We start from the raw sequence: 27,804 nt of genomic DNA on the forward strand, positions 1-27,804 counted from the left end.
GAAAATAATTGCTAAATATACTATAGTAAAAAAAAGTTACACAATAAATAACAATAACAAGGCTATTGTTATTGTTATTAGGCTACATGCTAAGGGGGTACCAGTACCAAGCCAATGTGTGGGAGGACAGGTTAGTCGAGGTAATTAAGGTCAACTTTTAACAAGGCACACCAGACAATTGAGGAGTGACCCCAATTGGCTTACTGCAAATGTAAAAGTGGTGACTAAACTCAACAAAAAGAAGAATAAATTGTATTATGAAGCCAAGCTCAATGATGTAAAGAATGAAGGGAAAAAACTTTGGAGTACTTCAAATTGAATGGCTTTTTCATCACAAAACATGTTATGTAGCCAATTATTTTTATGATTACTTGTGGGCAAATACAAACAATGAAGAGTGAGCCATTGAACACATGTATAAAAAAACTAATATTGAAAGAAAGACATTGCAAGTTTGACGTTTGTAAAGGTAGTGGGAGAGGTGGAAAAAAGATTGTTATTGATCAGCAATTGTCACAGCTTGACCATATAGAGAGCCATTGTTTCTCTATGGTGTAGTAGGTCAGGGCGTGACTGGGGGTATTCTAGTTTGTTATTTGTATGTGGTGTTCTAGTTTATTTTTCTATGTTGGTGATTTGTATGATTCCCAATTAGAAGCAGCTGGTAATCGTTGTCTCTAATTGGGGATCATATTTAGGTAGCATTTGTCCCACCTGTGTTTGTGGGATATTATTTTGTGTTTTGTGCATGTGCACCACGTAGTCACGTTTTGTTGTTAGTTTATTGTTTTGTTTTTGCAATAAATACATCCGTTGTGCCTTGGACCGATTGTGACAGCAATGACAAACATGGCATTGACAACTTAGATGAAAAGCTAATGAGGATGGTAGCTGACTCTATAGCCACTCCCTGGAGAGAGGCATAATTCATTCTGATACCCCAAAGTGGTAAAGCAGCCTTCACTGCTATAACAGCAGATCTATCAGCTTGCTGCCAGCTCTTAGCAAGCTGTTGGAAAAAATATTATTTGACCAAATACAATGCCACTTTCTGTAAATACATTAACAACAGTCTTTCAGCATGCTTATAGAGAACGGCACTCAACATGTACTGCACTGACACAAATTACTGATGATTGATTGAAAGAAATTGATAATAAGAAGATTGTGGGAAATGTATTGTTAGATTTCAGTGCAGATTCAGAGCTTTCTATCTAAACAGAACTCAAAGGGTTTTCTTTAATGTACGCTTCTCTAATGTCAAATGTAAACTGTGGTGTACGGCAGGGCAACTCTCTAGGCCCTCTACTCTGTTCTATGTGTACCAATGAACTGCTACTGACATTATACAAAGCATGTGTGTCCATGTTTGCTGATGATTCAATCGTATACGCATCAGCAACCACAGCTAAGGAGGTCACTGAAACTCTTATCAAAGAGTTGCAGTCTGTTTTGGAATGTGTGGCCACTAATAGTCCCTAAGTTCTAGACTTGGTAATGAATGGTGTGTTAGAAATTCCACTTACACACAACACTGACACACACACTTACACCACCAAACATGCCACCATGGATCTTTTCATAGTCCCCAGGTCCAGAACAAATTCAAGGCAGTGTATGGAACTCCCTTTCATCTAATATACAGAGCCATGAGTGTATGGAACTCCCTTCCATCTCATATACAGAGCCATGAGTGTATGGAACTCCCTTCCATCTCATATACAGAGCCATGAGTGTATGGAACTCCCTTTCATCTAATATACAGAGCAATGAGTGTATGGAACTCCCTTTCATCTCATATACAGAGCCATGAGTGTATAGAACTCCCTTTCATCTCATATACAGAGCCATGAGTGTATGGAACTCCCATCTCATATACAGAGCCATGAGTGTATGGAACTCCCATCTCATATACAGAGCCATGAGTGTATGGAACTCCCATCTCATATACAGAGCCATGAGTGTATGGAACTCCCATCTCATATACAGAGCCATGAGTGTATGAAACTCCCTTTCGTCTCATATACAGAGCCATGAGTGTATGGAACTCCCGTTCATCTCATATACTGAGCCATGAGTGTATGGAACTCCCTTCCATCTCATATACAGAGCCATGAATGTATGGAACTCCCTTTCATCTCATATACAGAGCCATGAGTGTATGGAACTCCCTTCCATCTCATATACAGAGCCATTAATGTATGGAACTCCCTTTCGTCTCATATACAGAGCCATGAGTGTATGGAACTCCCGTTCATCTCATATACTGAGCCATGAGTGTATGGAACTCCCTTCCATCTCATATACAGAGCCATGAATGTATGGAACTCCCTTTCATCTCATATACAGAGCCATGAGTGTATGGAATTCCCTTTCATCTCATTTACAGACCCATGAGTGTATGGAACTCCCTTTCATCTCATATACAGAGCCATGAATGTATGGAACTCCCTTCCATCTCATATACAGAACTCCCTTTCATTTTATGTAGTGCAAGTGAACAGCAAACCTGGCTTCAAAAAACATATAAAGGAAAAACCTCACAACACACTGTCTCTCCAACATGTGACCTACTTGTTGTGTATGTACTGACATGTACTGACATGTATGTGTAATTGATAGATGCACACACACTACATGCTAATTTAAATTGTGAAGTATTTTGTCCGTAATGTCTTTTTAGTTATATGACGGACCCCAGTAAGACTGGCTGTCATTTTTGTCGCTGGGTAATGGGGATCCTAATAAATGTATGCATGTTTTCAGTGGCTTGTGCTCTGGAGTATCCTTTGGAGTGGATAGATAATGTTAGTTTGCAGTATCGCTAAATCAGCTTGTATACCATTATTATTTGTTTCCTGTTTTTGCCAGCAAGGACAATGGAAAGTTTGATGTTTCGGGTTGAAGTTTGAGTTGCAAAATGCAAGGGATTTACTGTAGAATGTCGTATTGGATAAGACACACTGATTTTGGGTGTATTCCAGTTTTGCTTGTGTAGTTCTGTTTATGGCAATAGAGAATATTATTGAGTATATTGTCCAACAGTAACAGTTTGAGTTTGTACTCAATCACTTAATTGGATTGGTAGTTATGTTTTAGTGTCTTTATGAGGGTATGTCTGCCTGGGTGTACTCCAGGTAGACATCTGTTAAGTAAATCGTTTGACAGTCCTAAGAAAATGTGTTTGCTCCCAGATATAAACATACATTAACATGCACACATCTATTTAAAAAACATTTATTCTCAGTGCACTTCTTGTACTTCTATTCCATCCCCGATACATGCGTTTCATAGCCTTGCTACCTCTGTGCATAGTCATATTTATCTTTCTTACTAGTAAAACAAGACAGGACAAGACGACAATCTTGCATGTCTATTCCTTCACTATTTTTCTCTCTCCTGTTCTACCCTGGGTGCAAACACAACGCCTCTCCATTACCGTTATTTTGTACACATCTTGGTCTCCATTATTCACTCGTTTTGAGTTGACTGCACCTCGCAGAACATAATATATTGATTAGGCTGTTCAGTAGGCCTTAGGCTTACTGTGAGTGGAGCCTGGTGAGCGCGAAATGAAATATTCACTCTGCCTGTGCTGTTTGTTGCTGGCATTCATATGGTGTTCTTTTTTACAAGTTTTGGATTTACTTTGTTTGTTTCATTCTCTCTGTAACCAAGAGGAGAAAGAGGAAGGGAAATTTGGGCAACACGCAAGCCGGGAGAGTGTTGGTAGGTTTAATTGAGGGTTTTTAGTGCTGACTACAGCTCGAGCTTGCTTGTGACAGGAGAGGGGGAGGCCCCAACTACAAATTACTGCCAAGTCTCTGTCAGATACAGGGGTATTTACTGTCTTTTTGGCTTGGTGCCAGAGGCATTCCTTGTGATGTTATTTCAGACAATGGACCTGAGTGTGAATGGGTGGATGTTAAGGAGTTTGAATCAAATAATCATAATATTATCATTGCCCATCCCATGAAAACATCCTACATCTACATTATATGGTGCCCCGTGTGAAGACTTACTTGCAACTTTCAAATACTATGACAATCCAGGAATCAATCAATCAATCAACCGATTTATTGGATATCCAAGAAGTATCTGTAAATGTGTGTACATTATTTATTTCAGCGTATAACTGTCTTGGGGTTTTTCCTTTGTGTCTTTGTATGTGTCAGGTGGAGGCGGAGGTTGGCATGACAGTAACCCTGGGTCTCAGGGCGGGAGACCCCTCATACTCGGAGGCCAGGGGGGGCAGCCCTGCATTAAGTTCAGCTGGGAGACCCGAGGGGGTTTCGGGGGAGGGGGAGGTGCCTGTACAACCGGTGGTGGAGGAGGGGGCTATAGAGGTAAGTGAAAACATATTTACAGTATATAGCATTGTAACATGAATATATAACAAAACTAATATGACATTACCATCTCCAGTCTTGCCTTAACATGTTAAGTTAGGTTGTCCCTTTGCCATTGGTTGGTCTAACAAATTATCATTATCTGTCATTACATATTTCATCAGGTAGCACTTTAGATTAAATAAAACATTTATGCCATTAAGGTACTCTGTAATAAGTTCACTGACTAATTGTGTTATTTTATTACCACCACCATCCCCCTCCCTTTCTCTAGGTGGCAACACCTCTGAAGCTAATGACCCAAAGCAGGATGGAGACGACGGCTCCTCTTTCATCAGCTCAGAGGGAGAGACCTTCCTGGACCCTCTGAAAGGTAACAGATGATGAAATGAGAGACAATCACACTAACACTTTCTATGAACTATAGGGCGGCAACCGGCAAGGTAAAAGGTTAGTGAGGTGGACCAGTAGCCGGAAGTTGCTGGTTCAAGCCCCGGGCGATAAGAGTGGGAACTGAACCATGAAGGAGCATGTATCCTGTTGACCATGTCCGGTGTCTGTGCCTGTAGGTATGGAAAGTGACGGAGAGGTGATCATCGGCCCCGTGCTAAACTGTAGCCACTGTGAGACGGGCGAATGTCACAAGAACGAGGAGGGGACCTTGTGTTACTGTGACGTGGACTTTGTACTGGCCCGCGACGGTGTGTCTTGTATCAACTCATCAACAGGTCAGAGACACACACACTCTCTCTCACTCTCTCTCACACACACACACACACACACACACAAAAACTGCAATTGAACACGTTGTTTGGATCCAGTTGTGGACAGTAAGTAAAAATGAAACAGATATTTGAAAAGTTATACAAATAGGTAGTTGACACACAAATGAGCACTGTCGTGTCTTGACTCATTAATAGTGTTTGACTGTTATTTTATAAAATTATTACATACCACGTTCAATTATTATGCCATTAAACAATTCATTAAGTAGTAATCTGGGGCACCGTGGAAAAAGTTTTTTAACGAGTTTCTCCCAACTAAACTCTAAAGATATACATATCTGTTACATCAGTCACAATCAATTCATTAATTCCTATTTACCTTCAGTCTCATTCTGAATGTCGCAAAACTCTTGGATATCTACACGAACCCTAGCATAAATGATGAATCAGCTATATTATTTTTATTAAATAATTATGTATTTACTAACTAACTAAATAATCACACAGAATTACATAAACATACAAACAGGAGAGCTTACACATTGATTACTACACAATGCAATGAAAAATCCCTAGTGGATTGAACTGATATGACATCTTGTTTCACAAAATGGCGGATTCAAAGGAGAAGGAAAGGGAGAGACAAAGGAATTCCACTAACGTACATACAGCTGATAACTATGCTCAGGGAAATGCAAATACTTTGCACATGAACGGCCGCTCATTTTAAAGAATTGCCATGTACATATTTACGTGTGTATGTCTTTGCTGTCTGTCTGTTGAAAACACTCAATCCATCTACAGGGAGTAATTTGACATGAAGTCTCGAGTTGTAAGTCTCTGGTTGTCCACCAGAGATCACCCTGTCTTTTATAGAATGGGTCTTTAGAATGGGTCTTTAAGAGTACCACCCGGTGGTTCTCGGTTGAGTTTACTAGACTAAAGTACTTCAACAGCTGCAAACTGAATGTTCCTGTGAAGTCTTCTTCTTCTTCTTCTTCGAGAGAGAGAGAGTTTCAGAGTTTCTAACCATTTCGTACATTTCAGCTCTCGCTGATGGTCACGCTGGTCTAATGTAGAGCTAGAACCATTTTACACGCCCGTAGCAACCCGACAATGTACTGGTCTCTAGAGATGTACATTTCTTACCCATTTCTACGTGTGGACTGCATCCTCACGTTCTCTGGTCTAATATACATTTCGTTAGCAGTCGCTTATGAGCACTCACCTTTGGAGGGCGGATCCATCACGTTGCCTCAATGTCTGTGCTCACATGGCCGTGCTTATATGAAAAACAATTCTCATTTAGAAGGTTAACATCACATTTCATCTTCTCACAAATAGTTTCATACTTAATAATATACAGTTGAAGTCGGAAGTTTACGTACACCTTAGCCAAATACATTTAAACTCAGTTTTTCACAATTCCTGACATTTAATCCTAGTAAAAATTCCCTGTCTTATTCTAAGAATGTGAAATGTCAGAATAATAGTAGAGAGAATTATTATTTCAACTTTTATTTCTTTCATCACATTCCCAGTGGGTCAGAAGTTTACATACACTCAATTATTATTTGGTAGCATTGCCTTTAAATTTTTTAACTTGGGTCAAACGTTTTGGGTAACCTACCATAAACTGAGATAAGTTGGGTGAATTTTGGCCCCATTCCTCTTGACAGAGCTGGTGTAACTGAATCTGGTTTGTAGGTCTCCTTGCTCACACATGCTTTTTCAGTTCTGCCCACAAATCGTCTTTAGGATTGAGGTCAGGGCTTTGTGATGGCCACTCCAATACCTTGACTTTGTTGTCCTTAAGCCATTTTGCCACAACTTTGGAAGTATGCTTAGGGTCAATGTCCATTTGGAAGAACCATTTGCGACCAAGCTTTTTATTTTTTTACCTTTATTTAACTAGGCAAGTCAGTTAAGAACAAATTCTTATTTTCAGTGACGGCCTAGTGGGTTAAATGCCTGTTCAGGGGCAGAACGACAGATTTGTACCTTGTCAGCTCGGGGGTTTGAACTTGCAACCTTCCGGTTACTAATTATTTCCTGACTGATGTCTTGAGATGTTGCTTCAATATAACCACATAATTCTCCTGCCTCATGATGCCATCTATTTTGTGAAGTGCACCAGTTCCTACTACACAAAAGCACCCCCACAACATGATGCTGCCACCCCCGTGCTTCACGTTTGGAATGGTGTTCATCGGCTTGCAAGCCTCCCCCTTTTCCTATAAACATAGTGATGGTCATTATGGCCAAACAGTTCTTTTTATGTTTCATCAGACCAGAGGACATTTCTCCAAAAAGTACAATCTTTGTCCCCATGTGCATTTGCAAACCGTAGTCTGGCTTTCTTTGGCTGTTTTGGAGCAGTGGCTTCTTCCTTGCTGAGTGACCTTTCAGGTTATGTCGATATAGGACTTGTTTTACTGTGGATATAGATACTTGTGTACCTGTTACCTACAGCATATTCACAAGGTCCTTTGCTGTTGTTCTGGGATGGATTTGCACTTTTTGCACCAAAGTACATTAATCTCTAGGAGACAAAACGCATCTCTTTCCTGAGCCGTATGATGGCTGCGTGGTCCCATGGTGTTTTTCTTGCATACTATTGTTTGTACAGATGAACGTGGTACCTTCAGGCATTTGGAAATTGGATGAACCAGACTTGTGGAGGTCTTGGCAGCTTTCTTTTGATTTTCCCATGATGTCAAGCAAAGAGGCAATGAGTTTGAAGGTAGGCCTTTAAATACCTCCACAGGTACAAATCCAATTGACTCATATTATGTCAATTAGCAGAAGCTTCTAAAGCCACAGCATAATTTTCTGGAATTTCCCAAGCTGTTTAAAGGCACAATCAACTTAGTGTATCTAAACATCTGTCCCACTGGAATTGTGATACAGTTAATTATTAGTGAAATAATCTGTCTAAACAATTGTTGAAAAAATTACTTGTGTCATGCACAAAGTAGATGTCCTAACCGACTTGCCAAAACTATAGTTTGTTTACAAGAAATGTGTGGAGTGGTTGAATAACGAGTTTAAATGACTCCAACCTATGTGTATGTAAACTTCTGACTTCAACTGTAAGTTCCACAACATTTAGATGTAAACCTGATAACTGGGAAATATACACATCCAGAGATACAGTTATGTTGTTATACCAACCTTAATGAGATCCCAAAACAACTGCTCTTACATAATTGTTCTTTAAGTACCCACGGACCTTTCAAACTGTTTGGATTACAGAAATAGTTTAATTGTTCAACCTTTTGATGTTACCGTACTGCAATGTCTCTCTCTGTGGTAGCAATGGAATTTAACTTCCATTTCTGAATGAGTGGGAGAGAGTGTTTTCCTGCAGGTATTTACGACCGTCATAAAACTGTGGTGGGAGAGGGGGGGGGGTCTGGCGCATATGATCCTCACCCAAAAGGGCAAGTCCTGACAGCACGCACACACACATAGTGTTTGATATGGGTAAGTTTAGACTCTCCGAACACTCACACCTGGCTCGATGGGCAATCAGCAAGCAATTGTCTGGACTTGAACAGAAAAGTGAACATTCACACATTTGGAATGTTTTTTATTAAACCAATATATAGCAAGTTAGTATTGATAAAATGCAACAGCATTTAGTGTCCATCACTAATATTCAGTTCATATCTTGGTGCTCTTAAAATAAGATGTATTTGACCCAGATCTGATCTCTTCTCTCCCCTGACAGAGGTGTCTCCCCTGCCTCCCCAGCCCTCCCTGTCCCAGTTGGCCCTGGTTTTGTCTGTGGGGACTTCAGCCCTCATTGCTACCCTGCTGTTGGCTGTGTCTGGAGTCATGATCAGTAGGTGGTGAAATGCATAGGATACAAACACAGACTTATTCGGGGACACATATGCACGCACACTTTTAGCATGAGGAATATTGCAAACGTGGGTATTTGGGGTTATCCATACATACATACTGTACTGTGAGCACACAACACACACCATTGCATCTGAACACATGTTATGTGCGCACATGTACAGTTCAAGTCAAAAGTTTCGACATCTACTCAATCCCGGGTTTTTCGTTGTTTGTACTATTTTCTATACTGTAGAATAATAGTGCAGACATCACAAATATGAAATAACACATTTGGAATCAAGTATTAACCAAAACAACTTTGCACACTCTTGGCATTCTCTAAGCCAGTTTCACCTGGAATAAATTTCCAACAGTCTTGAAGTAGTTCCCACATATGCTGAGCACTTGTTGACTGCTTTTCCTTCACTCTGCGGTCCAAATCATCCCAAACCATCTCAAAAGGGTTGAGTTCGGGTGATTGTGGAGGCAAGGTCCTCTGATGCAGAACTCCATCACTCTCCTTCTTTGTCAAATAGCCCTCACACAGCTGAAGGTGTGTTGTCATGGTCCTCTTGAAAAACAAATTATAGTCCTACCAGTGGAAACCATATGGGATGGCGGATCACTTAAGAAAGCTGTGGTAGCCATGCTAGTTAAGTGTGCCTTAAAGTCTAAATAAATCACTGACAGTGTCACCAGCAAAGCACCCCCACACCATCACACCTCCTCCTCCATGCTTCACGGTGGGAACAAACACATGAGGAGATCATCCGTTCACCTAGTCTGCATCTCACAAAGACATGGACAGATTTCCACCAGTCTAAATTAAACCATATCAAATGTTATTTGTCACATGCGCCAAATACAACAGGTGTAGACCTGTAGACACCTTAGACCTTAAATTCTTACTTACAAGCCCTAACCAACAATGCAGATTTTTTAAAATACCTAAAAAATAAGAATAAGATGTAAAATAACAATAGCAAGCCTATATACAGGGGGTACCGGTACAGAGTCAATGTGCGGGAGCACTGGTTAGTTGAGGTACTTGAAGTAATATGTACAGTACATGTACGTAGGTTACAGTTACTAAAATGACTCTGCATAGATAAGAGAGTAGCAGCAGCGTAAAAGATGGGGGGGCAATGGAGGTCGTCTGGGTAGCCATTCGATTAGATGTTCAGGAGTCTTATGGCTTGGGGGTAGAAGCTGGACCTAGACTTGACACTCCGGTACCGCTTGCCATGCAGTAGCAGAGAGAACATATTTTGACTAGGGTGGCTGGAGGCTTTGAACATTTTTAGGGCCATCCTCTGACACTGCCTGTTATAGAGGTCCTGGATGGCAGGAAGATTGGCCCCAGTGTTGTACTGGGCCGTATGCACTACTACCCTCTGTAGTGCCTTGCGGTCGGAGGCCGAGCAGTTGCCATACCAGGCGTGGCTGCACCAGCTCTCGATGTTGCAGCTGTAGAGGATCTGAGGACCCATGCCAAATCTTTTCAGTCTCCTGATGGGGAATAGGTTTTGTCATGCCCTCTTCACGTCTGTGTTGGTGTGCTTGGACCAAGTTAATTTGTTGGTGATGTCTAATGTCCATGGCTCGTGTTTTTTGGCCCAAGCAAGTCTCTTCTTATTATTGGTGTCCTTTACTAGTGGTTTCTGCAGCAATTCATCAATAAAGGTCTGATTCACGCAATCCCCTCTGAACAGTTGATGTTGAGATGTGTCTGTTATTTGAGCTCTGTGAAGCATTTATTTGTGCTGCAATTTCAGAGGCTGGTAACGGTAATGAACTAATCCTCTGCAGCAGAGGTCTACCTTTCCTGTGGCGGAACCCCTTGAGAGCCAGTTTCATCATAGCGCATAATGTTTTTTGCGACTGCACTTGATGAAACTTTCAAAGGTCTTGAAATGTTCCGTGTTGACTGACCTTCATGTTTTAAAGATACGATGTACTGTCGTTTCTCTTTGCTTTTTGGCAAGCTGTTCTTGCAATAATATGGGACTTGGTCTTTTACCAAATAGGGCTATCTTCTGTATTCCACCCCTATCTTATCACAATACAGCCGATTGGCTCAAATGAGTGTGCAAAGCTGTCATCAAGGCAAAGGGTGGCTACTTTTTTGAAGAATCTCAAAAATAAAATCTATTTTGATTTGTTTAACACTTTTTTTTGGTTACTACATGATTCCATAACTGTTATTTCATAGTTGATGTCTTCACTATTATACTACACCCTTGAATGAGTAAATGTGTCCAAACTGTTGACTGGTACTGTATGTGCATAAACACACACACACAGGAATAATAATGCACACACACATTGCATTTACATTCTTTACAAACACCCACTCGTCCACACTGTCACTTACAAAGGCTGTAGATTCCCTGGAGACTTCTACACAGAATCCGAGAGCACTTATTTACTGGAATAAATACCCTTGGGGGGGGGGCTTCATCACATCAGCATGATGTACAGGTGGGGGAAGAAGACGTGTGGCGGCATTGCAACAATGAATGACTCACACACACCTGCGAGAGCACCACACACCCACCCACACACACTGATGAATGAAAGACACTAATGATGGACAACCAGTTAACTGGCAGTTGACAGAGCTCGTGCATTACCAGTTCATAAATAAATAAGTTCACATATTGTATATTCAGCAACTTATGTGTTTGCAGCCCTGGTCGGAGCCGTTTGTGTCTGCTGCAGCGCTCTAGGGTGTTAATGTGTGTATGTGTACATGTGTATAAGAGGGGGAGGGGAGTGCCGTGTCGCATACTGTATGTGGCTGTCCTACTGGTTGACTTCTGTGTATGTCATGTGTTGTGTTTGTTTCCATGTGTACATACTACATTGTTTATTTGCATTCTGCATATACATATGTTCTTGACATACTATGATAATATTTGGTCACACTTTAAACAGAGTATGCTTTCTAAAGGTGTAGTGAACCCGTTATAAGGCCTACGTAGATATTTCAGTATTATTTCATAAGCACATTTCATACTATATACATTAAAGGGTGGCATAAGGGTCATGACACATTTGGCAAAGCACCAGAAGAAAGCACCTGTTATTATCACCCGTCATATATTTTACGTTTGCATATGAAGCGTCTGTTGACGATGTACCAACATGGGTCCTTTTTTCAACACTTCACATATCTGTCCATATTTCCTCATAGTATATGTATATTCTTGTCTATGCAGTGTACAGACGTAAGCATACAGAGCTCCAGTCCATTCAGCTGGAGCTCCAGAGCCCGGACTGTAAACTGAGCAAGCTGAGGGCTTCAACCATCATGACTGACTACAACCCCAACTACTGCTTCGCTGGGAAGTCCGCCTCTGTCAACGACCTGAAGGAGGTGCCCCGACGCAACATCTCCCTCACCAGGTACACTAGCCTTCAAAAAGTCATAAACAACAACAATTAGAATAAGTTTACTTCAGCTGTCTTAAAACTTGCCTCACCCACTACCACCTGGGTGATGCCACAGCAGTCATTTGAGCTAGAAATCTCACCACACATCAGGGTGGTGTTCACTAGGGGGCCGATTCAGACTTAGGAAATGTACACATTTCTTACACACACCTTTCCTACACCTTTCTCAGTAGTTGTTATTCAGACTTGCCTATGCAGGTGCGTAATGGGCTCTATAGGTCTGGCTACCTTGCAGGCACTGAATAAATGTAATCCAACCATTGAAAATCCTCCCAATTGCTGGTCAAGTTTTCATTCAATAGGGTTTTCAGCGTGTTTATCTTAAGTCAAAAATCAAATCAAATTTTATTTGTCACATACACATGGTTAGCAGATGTTAATGCGAGTGTAGCGAAATGCTTGTGCTTCTAGTTCCGACAATGCAGTGATAACCAACAAGTAATCTAACTAACAATTCCAAAACTACTGTCTTATACACAGTGTAAGGGGATAAGGAACATGTACATAAGGATATATGAATGAGTGATGGTACAGAGCAGCATACAGTAGATGGTATCGAGTACAGTATATACATATGAGATGAGTGTGTAGACAAAGTAAACAAAGTGGCATAGTTAAAGTGGCTAGTGATACATGTGTTACATAAGGATGCAGTCGATGATGTAGAGTACAGTATATACATATGCATATGAGATGAATAATGTAGGGTAAGTAACATTATATAAGGTAGCATTGTTTAAAGTGGCTAGTGATATATTTACATCATTTCCCATCAATTCCCATTATTAAAATGGCTGGAGTTGGGTCAGTGTCAATGACAGTGTGTTGGCAGCAGCCACTCAGTGTTAGTGGTGGCTGTTTAACAGTCTGATGGCCTTGAGATAGAAGCTGTTTTTCAGTCTCTCGGTCCCAGCTTTGATGCACCTGTACTGACCTCGCCTTCTGGATGATAGCGGGGTGAACAGGCAGTGGTTCGGGTGGTTGATGTCCTTGATGATCTTTATGGCCTTCCTGTAACAACGGGTGGTGTAGGTGTCCTGGAGGGCAGGTAGTTTGCCCCCCGGTGATGCGTTGTGCAGTCCTCACTACCCTCTGGAGAGCCTTACGGTTGAGGGCGGAGCAGTTGCCGTACCAGGCGGTGATACAGCCCGCCAGGATGCTCTCGATTGTGCATCTGTAGAAGTTTGTGAGTGCTTTTGGTGACAAGCCAAATTTCTTCAGCCTCCTGAGGTTGAATAGGCGCTGCTGCGCCTTCTTCACGACGCTGTCAGTGTGAGTGGACCAATTCAGTTTGTCTGTGATGTGTATGCCGAGGAACTTAAAACTAGCTACCCTCTCCACTACTGTTCCATCGATGTGGATAGGGGGTGTTCCCTCTGCTGTTTCCTGAAGTCCACAATCATCTCCTTAGTTTTGTTGACGTTGAGTGTGAGGTTATTTTCCTGACACCACACTCCGGGGCCCTCACCTCCTCCCTGTAGGCCGTCTCGTCGTTGTTGGTAATCAAGCCTACCACTGTTGTGTCGTCCGCAAACTTGATGATTGAGTTGGAGGTGTGCGTGGCCACGCAGTCGTGGGTGAACAGGGAGTACAGGAGAGGGCTCAGAACGCACCCTTGTGGGGCCCCGTGTTGAGGATCAGCGGGGAGGAGATGTTGTTGCCTACCCTCACCACCTGTGGGCGGCCCGTCAGGAAGTCCAGTACCCAGTTGCACAGGGCGGGGTCGAGACCCAGGGTCTCGAGCTTGATGACGAGCTTGGAGGGTACTATGGTGTTGAATGCCGAGCTGTAGTCGATGAACAGCATTCTCACATAGGTATTCCTCTTGTCCAGGTGGGTTAGGGCAGTGTGCAGTGTGGTTGAGATTGCATCGTCTGTGGACCTATTTGGGCGGTAAGCAAATTGGAGTGGGTCTAGGGTGTCAGGTAGGGTGGAGGTGATATGGTCCTTGACTAGTCTCTCAAAGCACTTCATGATGACGGAAGTGAGTGCTACGGGCGGTAGTCGTTTAGCTCAGTTACCTTAGCTTTCTTGGGAACAGGAACAATGGTGGCCCTCTTGAAGCATGTGGGAACAGCAGACTGGTATAGGGATTGATTGAATATGTCCGTAAACACACCGGCCAGCTGGTCTGCGCATGCTCTGAGGGCGCGGCTGGGGATGCCGTCTGGGCCTGCAGCCTTGCGAGGGTTAACACGTTTAAATGTCTTGCTCACCTCGGCTGCAGTGAAGGAGAGACCGCATGTTTCCGTTGCAGGCCGTGTCAGTGGCACTGTATTGTCCACAAAGCGGGCAAAAAAGTTATTTAGTCTGCCTGGGAGCAAGACATCCTGGTCCGTGACTGGGCTGGATTTCATCTTGTAGTCCGTGATTGACTGTAGACCCTGCCACATGCCTCTTATGTCTGAGCCATTGAATTGAGATTCCACTTTGTCTCTGTACTGACGCTTAGCTTGTTTAATAGCCTTACGGAGGGAATAGCTGCACTGTTTGTATTCAGTCATGTTGCCAGACACCTTGCCCTGATTAAAAGCAGTGGTTCGCGCTTTCAGTTTCACGCGAATGCTGCCATCAATCCACGGTTTCTGGTTAGGGAATGTTTTTATCGTTGCTATGGGAACGACATCTTCGACGCACGTTCTAATGAACTCGCACACCGTATCAGCGTATTCGTCAATATTCCCATCTGACGCAATACGAAACATGTCCCAGTCCACGTGATGGAAGCAGTCTTGGAGTGTAGAGTCAGCTTGGTCTGACCAGCGTTGGACAGACCTCAGCGTGGGAGCCTCTTGTTTTAATTTCTGCCTGTAGGCAGGGATCAGCAAAATGGAGTCGTGGTCAGCTTTTCCGAAAGGGGGCGGGGCAGGGCCTTATATGCGTCGCGGAAGTTAGAGTAACAATGATCCAAGGTTTTACCACCCCTGGTTGCGCAATCGATATGCTGATAAAATTTAGGGAGTCTTGTTTTCAGATTGGCTTTGTTAAAATCCCCAGCTACAATGAATGCAGCCTCCGGATAAATGTTTTCCAGTTTGCAAAGAGTTAAATAAAGTTTGTTCAGAGCCATCGATGTGTCTGCTTGGGGGGGGATATATACGGCTGTGATTATAATCGAAGAGAATTGTCTTGGAAGATAATGCGGTCTACATTTGATTGTGAGGAATTCTAAATCAGGTGAACAGAAGGATTTGAGTTCCTGTATGTTTCCTTCATCACACCATGTCCCGTTAGTCATGAGGCATACGCCCCCGCCACTCTTCTTACCAGAGAGATGTTTGTTTCTGTCGGCGCGATGCGTGGAGAAACCCGTTGGCTGCACCGCCCTGGAAAGCGTTTTCCCAGTAAGCCATGTCTCCGTAAAGCAAAGAACGTTGCAGTCTCTGATGTCCCTCTGGAATGCCACCCTTGCTCGGATTTCATCAACCTTGTTGTCGAGAGACTGGACATTGGCAAGAAGAATACTGGGAAGTGGTGCGCGATGTGCCCTTTTTCGGAGTCTGACCAGAACACCGCCGCGTTTCCCTCTTTTTCGGAGTCGTTTCCTTGGGTCGCTGCATGCGATCCATTCCGTTGTCATGTTTGTAAGGCAGAACACAGGATCCGCGTCACGGAAAATATATTCTTGGTCGTACTGATGGTGAGTTGACGCTGATCTTATATTCAGTAGTTCTTCTCGACTGTATGTAATGAAACCTAAGATGACCTGGGGTACTAATGTAAGAAATAACACGTAAAAAAACAAAAAACTGCATAGTTTCCTGTTATGCAGGTGAATGAGGACCCAAAAGCGACTTGGCGAAAACAGAGTCTTTAATCCAGTAAAGTAAATATACAATCATAAAGCACAATTCCACTCGTAATGACGAGAACAGACTGGAGACTCGATCATGAACTGCAGGTTGCCTCGGGAAGGCACTTGAACGTAGCAGACTCAGACACCTGCTCACCACGCAGCATCTGAGGGAAACACGACAGGGCGATACACAGACACAGCACGGTGAACAATAGACAATGATCCGACAGGGCAGAAACGGAAAACAAGGGGAGAAATAGGGACTCTAATCAGGGAAAAAGATAGGGAACAGGTGTGGGAAGACTAAATGATTGATTAGGGGAATAGGAACAGCTGGGAGCAGGAACGGAACGATAGAGAGAAGAGAGAGAGGAAGGGAGAGAGAAAAAGGGGAACGAACCTAAAAAGACCAGCAGGGGGAAAACGAACAGAGGGAAAAGCAAAATGACAAGACAATATAAGACAAAAACATGACAGTACCCCCCCACTCACCGAGCGCCTCCTGGCGCACTCGAGGAGGAATCCTGGCGGCAACGGAGGAAATCATCAATAAGTGAACGGTCCAGCACGTCCCGAGACGGAACCCAACTCCTCTCCTCAGGACCGTAACCCTCCCAATCCACTAAGTATTGGTGACCCCGTCCCCGAGAACGCATGTCCATGATCCTACATACCTTGTAAATAGGTGCGCTCTCGACAAGGACGGGAGGGGGGGAGGGAAGACGAACGGGGGTGCGAAGAAAGGGCTTGACACAGGAGACATGGAAGACAGGATGGACGCGACGAAGATGTCGCGGAAGAAGCAGTCGCACAGCGACAGGATTGACGACCTGGGAGACACGGAACGGACCAATGAACCGCGGAGTCAACTTACGAGAAGCTGTCGTAAGAGGAAGGTTGCGAGTGGAAAGCCACACTCTCTGGCCGCAACAATACCTTGGACTCTTAATCCTACGTTTATTGGCGGCTCTCACAGTCTGTGCCCTGTAACGGCAAAGTGCAGACCTCACCCTCCTCCAGGTGCGCTCACAACGTTGGACAAACGCTTGAGCGGAGGGAACGCTGGACTCGGCAAGCTGGGATGAGAACAGAGGAGGCTGGTAACCCAGACTACTCTGAAACGGAGATAACCCGGTAGCAGACGAAGGAAGCGAGTTGTGAGCGTATTCTGCCCAGGGGATCTGTTCTGCCCAAGACGCAGGGTTTCTGAAAGAAAGGCTGCGTAGTATGCGACCAATCGTCTGATTGGCCCTCTCTGCTTGACCGTTAGACTGGGGATGAAACCCGGAAGAGAGACTGACGGACGCACCAATCAAACGACAGAACTCCCTCCAAAACTGTGACGTGAATTGCGGGCCTCTGTCTGAAACGGCGTCTAACGGGAGGCCATGAATTCTGAACACATTCTCGATGATGATTTGTGCCGTCTCCTTTAGCGGAAGGAAGTTTAGCGAGGGGAATGAAATGTGCCGCCTTAGAGAACCTATCGACAACCGTAAGAATCACAGTCTTCCCCGCAGACAAAGGCAGACCGGTAATGAAGTCTAGGGCGATGTGAGACCATGGTCGAGAAGGAATGGGGAGCGGTCTGAGACGACCGGCAGGAGGAGAGTTACCTGACTTAGTCTGCGCGCAGTCCGAACAAGCAGCCACGAAACGGCGCGTGTCACGCTCCTGAGTCGGCCACCAAAAGCGCTGGCGAATAGACGCAAGAGTGCCTCGAACACCGGGATGACCAGCTAACTTGGCAGAGTGAGCCCACTGAAGAACAGCCAAACGAGTGGAAACAGGAACGAAAAGAAGGTTACTAGGACAAGCGCGCGGCGACGCAGTGTGCGTGAGTGCTTGCTTAACCTGTCTTTCAATTCCCCAGACTGTCAACCCGACAACACGCCCATAAGGAAGAATCCCCTCGGGATCAGTAGAAGCCACAGAAGAACTAAAAAGACGGGATAAGGCATCAGGCTTGGTGTTCTTGCTACCCGGACGGTAAGAAATCACAAACTCGAAACGAGCGAAAAACAACGCCCAACGAGCTTGACGAGCATTAAGTCGTTTGGCAGAACGGATGTACTCAAGGTTCTTATGGTCTGTCCAAACGACAAAAGGAACGGTCGCCCCCTCCAACCACTGTCGCCATTCGCCTAGGGCTAAGCGGATGGCGAGCAGTTCGCGGTTACCCACATCATAGTTGCGTTCAGATGGCGACAGGCGATGACAAAAATAAGCGCAAGGATGAACCTTATCGTCAGACTGGAAGCGCTGGGATAGAATGGCTCCCACGCCTACCTCTGAAGCGTCAACCTCGACAATGAATTGTCTAGTGACGTCAGGAGTAACGAGGATAGGAGCGGACGTAAAACGTTCTTTTAGAAGATCAAAAGCTCCCTGGGCGGAACCGGACCACTTAAAACACGTCTTGACAGAAGTAAGAGCTGTGAGAGGGTTAAAGGTAGTGTCTCAAATCTGACACTGGGAAGATGACTACCATCTAAGGCGAACATGGGCGTAGGCTTGTCTAACTCTCTGAAAGGAATGTCATGTTTCCGAGCCCATGCTTCGCCCATGAAACAACCCTCAGCCCCAGAGTCTATCAAGGCACTGCATGTAGCACCCGAACCGGTCCAGCGTAGATGGACCGACAAAGTAGTACAGGATCTAGATGGAGAGACCTGAGTAGTAGCGCTCACCAGTAGCCCTCCGCTTACTGATGAGCTCTGGCTTTTACTGGACATGAATTAACAAAATGTCCAGCAAGTCCGCAATAGAGGCACAGGCGGTTGGTGATCCTCCGTTCCCTCTCCTTAGTCGAGATGCGAATACCTCCCAGCTGCATGGGCTCAGTCTCTGAGCCAGAGGAGGGAGATGGTTGCGATGCGGAGCAGGGAAACACCGTTGACGCGAGCTCTCTACCACGAGCCTGGTGACGAAGATCTACCCGTCGTTCTATGCGGATGGCGAGAGCAATCAAAGAGTCCACACTTGAAGGAACCTCCCGGGAGAGAATCTCATCTTTAACCACTGCGTGGAGTCCCTCCAGAAAACGAGCGAGCAGCGCCGGCTCGTTCCACTCACTAGAGGCAGCAAGAGTGCGAAACTCAATAGAGTAATCCGTTATGGATCGATCACCTTGGCATAGGGAAGCCAGGGCCCTAGAAGCCTCCCTACCAAAAACTGAACGGTCAAAAACCCGAATCATCTCCTCTTTAAAGTTCTGGTAATTGTTAGAGCAATCAGCCCTTGCCTCCCAGATAGCTGTGCCCCACTCTCGAGCCCGGCCAGTAAGGAGTGAAATGACGTAAGCAACCCGAGCTCTCTCTCTAGAGTATGTGTTGGGTTGGAGAGAGAACACAATATCACACTGGGTGAGAAAGGAGCGGCACTCCGTGGGCTGCCCGGAGTAGCAAGGTGGGTTATTAACCCTAGGTTCCGGAGGCTCGGCAGGCCAGGAAGTAACAGGTGGCACGAGACGAAGACTCTGGAACTGTCCAGAGAGGTCGGAAACCTGAGCGGCCAGGTTCTCCACGGCATGGCGAGCAGCAGACAATTCCTGCTCGTGTCTGCCGAGCATGGCTCCTTGGATCTCGACGGCAGTGTTACGAGCGTCTGTAGTCGCTGGGTCCATTCTTAGGTCGGATCATTCTGTTATGCAGGTGAATGAGGACCCAAAAGCGACTTGGCGAAAACAGAGTCTTTAATCCAGTAAAGTAAATATACAATCATAAAGCACAATTCCACTCGTAATGACGAGAACAGACTGGAGACTCGATCATGAACTGCAGGTTGCCTCGGGAAGGCACTTGAACGTAGCAGACTCAGACACCTGCTCACCACGCAGCATCTGAGGGAAACACGACACGACAGGGCGATACACAGACACAGCACGGTGAACAATAGACAATGATCCGACAGGGCAGAAACGGAAAACAAGGGGAGAAATAGGGACTCTAATCAGGGAAAAAGATAGGGAACAGGTGTGGGAAGACTAAATGATTGATTAGGGGAATAGGAACAGCTGGGAGCAGGAACGGAACGATAGAGAGAAGAGAGAGAGGAAGGGAGAGAGAAAAAGGGGAACGAACCTAAAAAGACCAGCAGGGGGAAAACGAACAGAAGGAAAAGCAAAATGACAAGACAATATAAGACAAAACATGACAGTTTCCTAGGAACGCGAAGCGAGGTGGCCATCTCTGTCACCGTTAAATACGGTGTAACTTTAATTCAAATTTTGTCGACAGAATCACTAGAATACATCGAGAGAACAGGTTCAGAATATAGAGATCAGTGAAAGAAAACCATTTAGATATATGCCTATTTTGATATTTAGATATATGCCATTTCTGCTTCAACAGGTCCACTTGAAAATACACTGATCTTGTCGATTATTTTGTCAAATTCTTGTGTTAGGAAAGTATGTATCAATAAAATGAAGAAAAAAAACACGTTTGGAGATCCTTCACGCAGTGAATATATTGATGAATCCAAAATACAGTGGTTTGATTCATCCTGAAAAGTTTCCGTGTACAATAGGGGTTGAACAATAGTCCTATAAACCAACCCTAATCCTCACTAGTCATGGAACTGTATGACCACAGTCCAGTCATCGTGAACCGCGCACCATCTTTAAACTGCTACATGTGGTCTGAATTCCATAATGATTCTTATGGGCTACATGTCCCAAATAGTCATGGATCCCTCTGGAACTTTCAATCCTACTGATTGTATTTGTATTACAATCATTAGTGGTTGTACCGTGTACAAGTACAAATGTGCCCTTTGTTCACCACGGCGCTGTCGATTTATTGTTACAATGTCCGTTGGTACGTGTGAGTACCTGTCCTGTGTGTTTTGGCTTTTGAGCATTTGTGGATTGCCCAGATGATTACGGGTCTCGTCCGGTGTGTTAATCATTGTGCACATGTGCTATTTATTCAAGGTACTCCTCACTCTTTTGTTTTGGGTTTCTACCCTTTGTTTTTGTTACGTGTTTGTTTGGTCTTCGTCCCAGTGCCTTTACACGGCACGCCGTAATTTAGGGTATAATAAAACATATATATATATTTCACATTCCTGTGCCTGTCTCCCGAATCATTGTTACCAACGTGACACAAATTATTACACAATGTGAGCCTTATATAATCCGCTATTGCTAGCGACTCTCAGGAACAACTACACCGGACGTGACAGAGAAAAGAAAGGTTATAAATTTAAACTAGTTTCCTACAAAGGAAATATAAATGTATGTGGGTATTACTGACGGAGGCTGCCGATAGTGGCTAATATTTAACATGATACAAATGGTAAAATAGCCTAAAACTGAGAAAAGCCCTTGCAAATAATTAAACCATTCTAAAGCACATTCAATCAACTATGCAGGTTTGGTGCTGCAAAGGCCTATAGCTTGGGTCTCCAAATTTCATCCCCGCAAATTATGAGGGCATACAATAAAAACTCTGAATAAAGGCACAGCTATTTTTAGTCTACTTCACTGTTGAAAAGGGGCCGCAATACATGTCATGTTGATATGTTTCTATATGGTTTCTCATTCGTGTCTCGGGATCATAAGGAAAATTCATCTAAAACAATTTCTTTGTGTATTTACAATCACCTTCTCGAAATGGATTACTTTTTACCTCTCTCTTATTAATAGCACTTAGCCATTTTTAAATTACAGTTCATGGAGAATGCTTTTATTTCCATCAGAAAAACATTTATTAGATGCTTTTTACACTTGGAACCGGTAGGTTCGCTCGACCTTATTCGTGGTACAATTATGAGGGAATTGAGTCACTGTCAAAATATGGCATATCTGTAGACACAACTCTGCCACACCTTCATGTCTTTGATATCCACCCCAAAAGAATAGTTGGTGAATAGCATAATATTATCATTCTTAAGTTCAAGGTCTGGATACGGGTAGAGAGAATATTGCATAAAAAGGGAATTGTTCCATTAACCACACAATAACTCTTGACGGAATTCCCCCCTCATAGTTTTGTCACATTTTTCTGCCTGAAACATCTATCTAAAAAATGATTAAACTAGATGTTTTTCCTACAGATCTACACAATCTACTGCACATTTTCAAAGTGAAAGAAAAAGTATAGAAGTTTTTTAATTTTATTAATAACTTAATAACAAACTTAAAACGAAGATGTCTTTATTGCGAATGTCTTCACAAACCAGAATTGATACTTGGTAGAAGCCCCTTAGGCAGCAATTTCCTCTGTAAATCATTTTGAATAAGATTCTACCAACTCTACACAACTCTTAGAGCAACATACAGTGCATTCGACAAGGATTCAATCCCCTGGACTTTTTCCCCCAAAATGTTTAAATACAGCCTTAATCTTAAATGGATTATATACATGTTTATCCTCATCAATCTACACAAAATACCCCATAATGACAAAGTGACAAGAGGTTTTTAGAAATGTTTGTCATTTAAAAAAAATAAAAAACAGAAATACCTTATTTACATAAGTATTCAGACCCTTTGCTAGACTCAAAATTAAGCTCAAGGGCATCTTGTTTCCATTGATCGTCCTTGAGATGTTTCCCCAACTTGATTGGAGTCCACCTGTGGTAAATTAAATTGATTGGACATGATTTGGAAAGGCAAACACCTGTCTATATAAGGTCCCACAGTTGACAGTGCATGTCAGAGAAAAAACCAAGCCACGAGGTTGAAGGAATTGTCCATGGAGCTCCGAGACAGGATTGTGTTGAGACACAGATGTCTAATTTCCATTGCTCGTGTTTCTTGGCCCAAGCAAGTTTCTTATTATTATTGGTGTTATTTAGTAGTGGTTTCTTTGCAGCAATTCAACCACGAAGGTCTGATTCACAGTCTCCTCTGAACAGTTGATATTGAGATTTGCCTGTTACATGAACTCTGTGAAGCATTTATTTGGCCTGCAATTTCTGAACTTATCCTCTTCAGAAGATAACATTCTGGGTCTTCTATTTCTGTGGTGGACCTCATGAGAGCCTGTTTCACCATAGTGCTTGATGGTATTTGCAACTGCACTTGAAGAAACTTTCAAATTTCTTGAAATGTTCTGTATTAACTGACCATCATATCTTAAAGTAATGACGGACTGTCGTTTATCTTTGCTTATTTGAGCTGTTCTTTCCATAATATGGACTTGGTCGTTTACCAAATAAGGCTATCTTATAGCACCCCTACCTTGTCACAACACAACTGTTTGGCTCAAACGCATTAAGAAGGAAAGAAATTCCACATATACATTTTTAACAAGGCACACCTGTTAATGAATTGAAACGCATTCCAGGTGACTTCTTTTTGAAGCTGGTTGAGACAATGCCAAGAGTGCGCAAAGCTGTCATCCAGGCAAAGGTTGGCTATTTGAAGAATCTCAAATATAAAATATATTTTGATTTGTTTAATACTTTTTTGGTTCCTACATGATTACATGTGTTATTTCATAGTTTTGATGTCTTCACTATTATTCTACAATGTAGAAAATAGTAAAAAATAAAGAAAACCCTTGAATGAGTAGGTGTTCTAAAACTTTTGTGTATGTAATATTTCAGTATATTTTTCATTTTATCTTTTTAAACCAGTTTTTTCTTTCTCATTATGGGGTATTGTGTGTAGATTGATGAGGGGGAAAAACAATTTAATCATTTTTAGAATAAAGCTGCAACGTAACAAATTGTGGAAAATTTGAAGTGGTCTGAATACTTTCCCAATGCATCCATTGTTTTTGTAAAAATTGCTAAAAAATTGTAACAAGTTCAGTAATTTTGGTTGTGAATCATTGATGGACAGCAGTTTTTGAATTTTAAGCAGATTTAAAGTAAGGCCTGAGACTGGATCTCTGGGGGACACTCAACACCTATCGGAAAGCCATTCTGGTGTGTCTTTGGCATTCAATTTGTATAATTGTCCCTCTCAAAAATAAATAGGCAGGTTTTCCTTACCTGGAATTTGCTCCTTTCGTATATATTTTGATCCTGATAAACTCCTACCTTGCATACCCTAACAATGTTGCCATCACAATACTTGAAAATACAGAGGGTTTCACACTGCAGGAAACTGCAGGAATTGAACCGACAACCTTGCATTTCTAACGCTATGCTTTTACTGACTGAGTCACACAGGACCAGAAATCCTATCTTCAGCCATCTTTAAGTTGAATGTTAATTTTCCTCCTGCTTTGCATAGTAGAGCAATTCAGTTAAATGGACTTCAATGCTAAAAGCTAAAGTGCCTTCCTCACATTTGAAAACGGTTGAACCGTAGATCAAATCAAATTTTATTTGTCACATACGCATGGTAAGCAGATGTTGATGTGAGTGTAGCGAAATGCTTGTGCTTCTAGTTCCGACAATGCAGTAATAACCAACGAGTAATCTAGCTAACAATTCCAAAACTACTACCTTATACAAACAATTGTAAAGGGATAAAGAATATGTACATAGATATATGAATGAGTGATGGTACAGAGCGGCATAGGCAAGATGCAGTAGATGGTATCGAGTACAGTATATACATATGAGATGAGTATGTAAACAAAGTGGCATGGTTTAAAGTGACTAGTGATACATGTATTACATAAAGATGCAGTAGATGATATAGAGTACAGTATATACGTAATACATATGAGATAAATAATGTAGGGTATGTAAACATTATATTAAGTAGCATTGTTTAAAGTGGCTAGTGATATATTTTACATCAATTCCCATTATTAAAGTGGCTGGAGTTGAGTCAGTGTGTTGGCAGCAGCCACTCAATGTTAGTGGTGGCTGTTTAACAGTCTGATGGCCTTGAGATAGAAGCTGTTTTTCAGTCTCTCGGTCCCAGCTTTGATGCACCTCTACTGACCTCGCCTTCTGGATGATAGCGGGGTGAACAGGCAGTGGCTCGGGTGGTTGTTGTCCTTGATGATCTTTATGGTCTTCCTGTGACATCGGGTGGTGTAGGTGCCCTCACTACCCTCTGGAGAGCTTTACGGTTGTGTGCGGAGCAGTTGCCGTACCAGGCGGTGATACAGCCCGACAAGATGCTCTTGATTGTGCATCTGTAGAAGTTTGTGAGTTCTTTTGGTGACAATCCAAATTTCTTCAGCCTTCTGAGGTTGAAGAGGCGCTGCTGCGCCTTCTTCACGATACTGTCTGTGTAGGTGGACCAATTCAATTTGTCTGTGATGTGTACACCGAGGAACTTAAAACTTACTACCCTCTCCACTACTGTTCCATCGATGAGGATAGGGGGGTGTTCCCTCTGCTGTTTCCTGAAGTCCACAATCATCTCCTTAGTTTTGTTGACGTTGAGTGTGAGGTTATTTTCCTGACACCACACTCCGAGGGCCCTCACCTCCTCCCTGTAGGCCGTCTTGTCGTTGTTAGTAATCAAGCCTACCACTGTTGTGTCGTCCGCAAACTTGTTGATTGAGTTGGAAGCGTGCGTGGCCACGCAGTCGTGGGTGAACAGGGAGTACAGGAGAGGGCTCAGAATGCACCCTTGTGGGGCCCCAGTGTTGAGGATCAGCGGGGTGGAGATGTTGTTACCTACCTTCACCACCTGAGGGTGGCCCGTCAGGAAGTCCAGTACCCAGTTGCACAGGGCGGGGTCGAGACCCAGGGTCTCGAGCTTGATGACGAGTTCAGAGGGTACTATGGTGTTAAATGCTGAGCTGTAGTCGATGAACAGCATTCTCGCATAGGTATTCCTCTTGTCTAGATGGGTTCGGGCAGTGTGCAGTGTGGTTGAGATTGCATCGTCTGTGGACCTATTTGGGCGGTAAGCAAATTGGAGTGGGTCTAGGGTGTCAGGTAGGGTGGAGGTGATATGGTCCTTGACTAGTCTCTCAAAGCACTTCATGATGACGTAAGTGAGTGCGACGGGGCGGTAGTCGTTTAGCTCAGTTACCTTAGCTTTCTTGGGAACAGGAACAATGGTGAACAATGGTGGCCCTCTTGAAGCATGTGGGAACAGCAGACTGGGATAGAGATTGATTGAATATGTCCGTAAACACACCAGCCAACTGGTCTGCGCATGCTCTGAGGGCACAGCTGGGGATGCCGTCTGGGCCTGTAGCCTTGCGAGGGTTAACACGTTTAAATGAGACAGATGTTACATCACTGATCAAGGTTACATCACTAATGTATGAATCAGAAGCATCCGGTTGGCATTTCCGCTCAGAGAGGAAGCCCAGTGGCTGGAAATGGGAGAAGATCGAGCGAGATGGATTTTGGCTGACATTGCGCTAATTTTCTCATCAATTAAACAGTTTTCTGATCCTAAAAGTAGGATCTGTTATGAACAGAGTGGGTTAAGTTTTGTAGAGTTTAACCTTTGCCTAAGTAAAAACAAAAATAATAATTGCGTTTTCAGAAGGAGTGCAAGGAAGGACTAATTGAGTTATTGCACACGCTCACTACACAAGGTAGGCGTTCCCGAACGGAAATATGCAAATACATGCTAGAACACACCAATATGATCTCGCTAGCTCTTGTTTGGCTCTGCCCACCTCCTTGCTTGTTCTTCCCACTATGATTAATTTGCTTCCATTGGAAACAACAGGCTGTGGTCTATCTTGGGTTAGTTATAAAAGTACTTGTTTCAACCTTATTATTATATTATACATACTATAGTTTTATATGGTAACGTTTCCTGTACTAACATGCTGCGATGTCCTCACAAAGCACCAGCATTTCAGCTGACCCAGTGATCTCTGAAAGCCATGGCATTTATTGGTCGGGGACAGTACTTAAGATGTCCGAGAAGGTTAGATCACTGTCCATAGGCCCACTTTCCTTCCACCCAATAATCAATGACATCAACTGTGAATGCTTACTGCCTTGCAAAAGTATTCAGCCCCCTTGGCGTTTTTCCTATTTTGTTGCATAACAACCTGTATAATATATTTTTATTTGTATTTCATGTAATGATATAATAGTTCAAAATAGTTTAAATTGGTGAAGTGAAATGAAAAAAATGACTTTAAAAAATAAAAAACAGAAAAGTGGTCCATGCATATGTATTCAACCCCTTTGCTATGAATCCCCTAAATAAGATCTGGTGCAGCGAATTACCTTCAGAAGTCACATAGTTAAATAATGTCCGCCTGTGTGCAATCTAACTAAGTGTCACATGTTCAGTCACATGATCTACGTATATATACACCTGTTCTGAATGGCCAGAGTGTCTGCAACACCACTAAGCAAGGGGCACAACAAAGCAAGCGGCACTATGAAGACCAAGGAACACTCCAAACAGGTCAGGGACAAAGTAGTGGAGAAGTACAGATCATTATTAAAAGATGGAAAGAATATGACACCACAACAAACCTGTCAAGAGAGGGCTGCCCACCAAAATGCACAGACCAGGCAAGGAGGGCATTAATCAGAATGGCAACAAAGAGACCAATGATAACCTTGAAGGAGCTGCAAAGCTCCACAGCAGAGATTGGAGTATCTGTCCATAGGACCACGTTAAGCCGTACACTCCACAGAGCTGGGCTTTATGGAAGAGTGTACAGGAAAAAAGCCATTGCTTAAAGAAATAAAATAAGAAAACACATTTTGGTGTTCGCCAAAAGGCATCTGGGAGACTCCCAAACATATGGAAGAAGGTACTCTGGTCAGATGAGAGTAA

The 27,804-nt window shown here is 43.3% G+C and overlaps 1 protein-coding gene across 1 annotated transcript in view; it reads left to right on the forward strand.

Moving 5' to 3' along the window:
- Positions 1-27,804, forward strand: part of LOC124034880 (ALK tyrosine kinase receptor-like) — a 168,196-nt gene that overhangs the window by 102,491 nt on the left and 37,901 nt on the right. The window contains exons 12-16 of the mRNA XM_046348286.1: positions 4,176-4,346; positions 4,624-4,722; positions 4,919-5,077; positions 8,808-8,921; positions 12,145-12,331. Of these exons, the coding sequence (XP_046204242.1) occupies positions 4,176-4,346; positions 4,624-4,722; positions 4,919-5,077; positions 8,808-8,921; positions 12,145-12,331 (730 nt within the window). The remainder of the gene's footprint in view (positions 1-4,175; positions 4,347-4,623; positions 4,723-4,918; positions 5,078-8,807; positions 8,922-12,144; positions 12,332-27,804) is intronic.

The sequence above is a fragment of the Oncorhynchus gorbuscha genome, linkage group LG05, assembly GCF_021184085.1.
Source record: "Oncorhynchus gorbuscha isolate QuinsamMale2020 ecotype Even-year linkage group LG05, OgorEven_v1.0, whole genome shotgun sequence".
Taxonomy (NCBI): domain Eukaryota; kingdom Metazoa; phylum Chordata; class Actinopteri; order Salmoniformes; family Salmonidae; genus Oncorhynchus; species Oncorhynchus gorbuscha.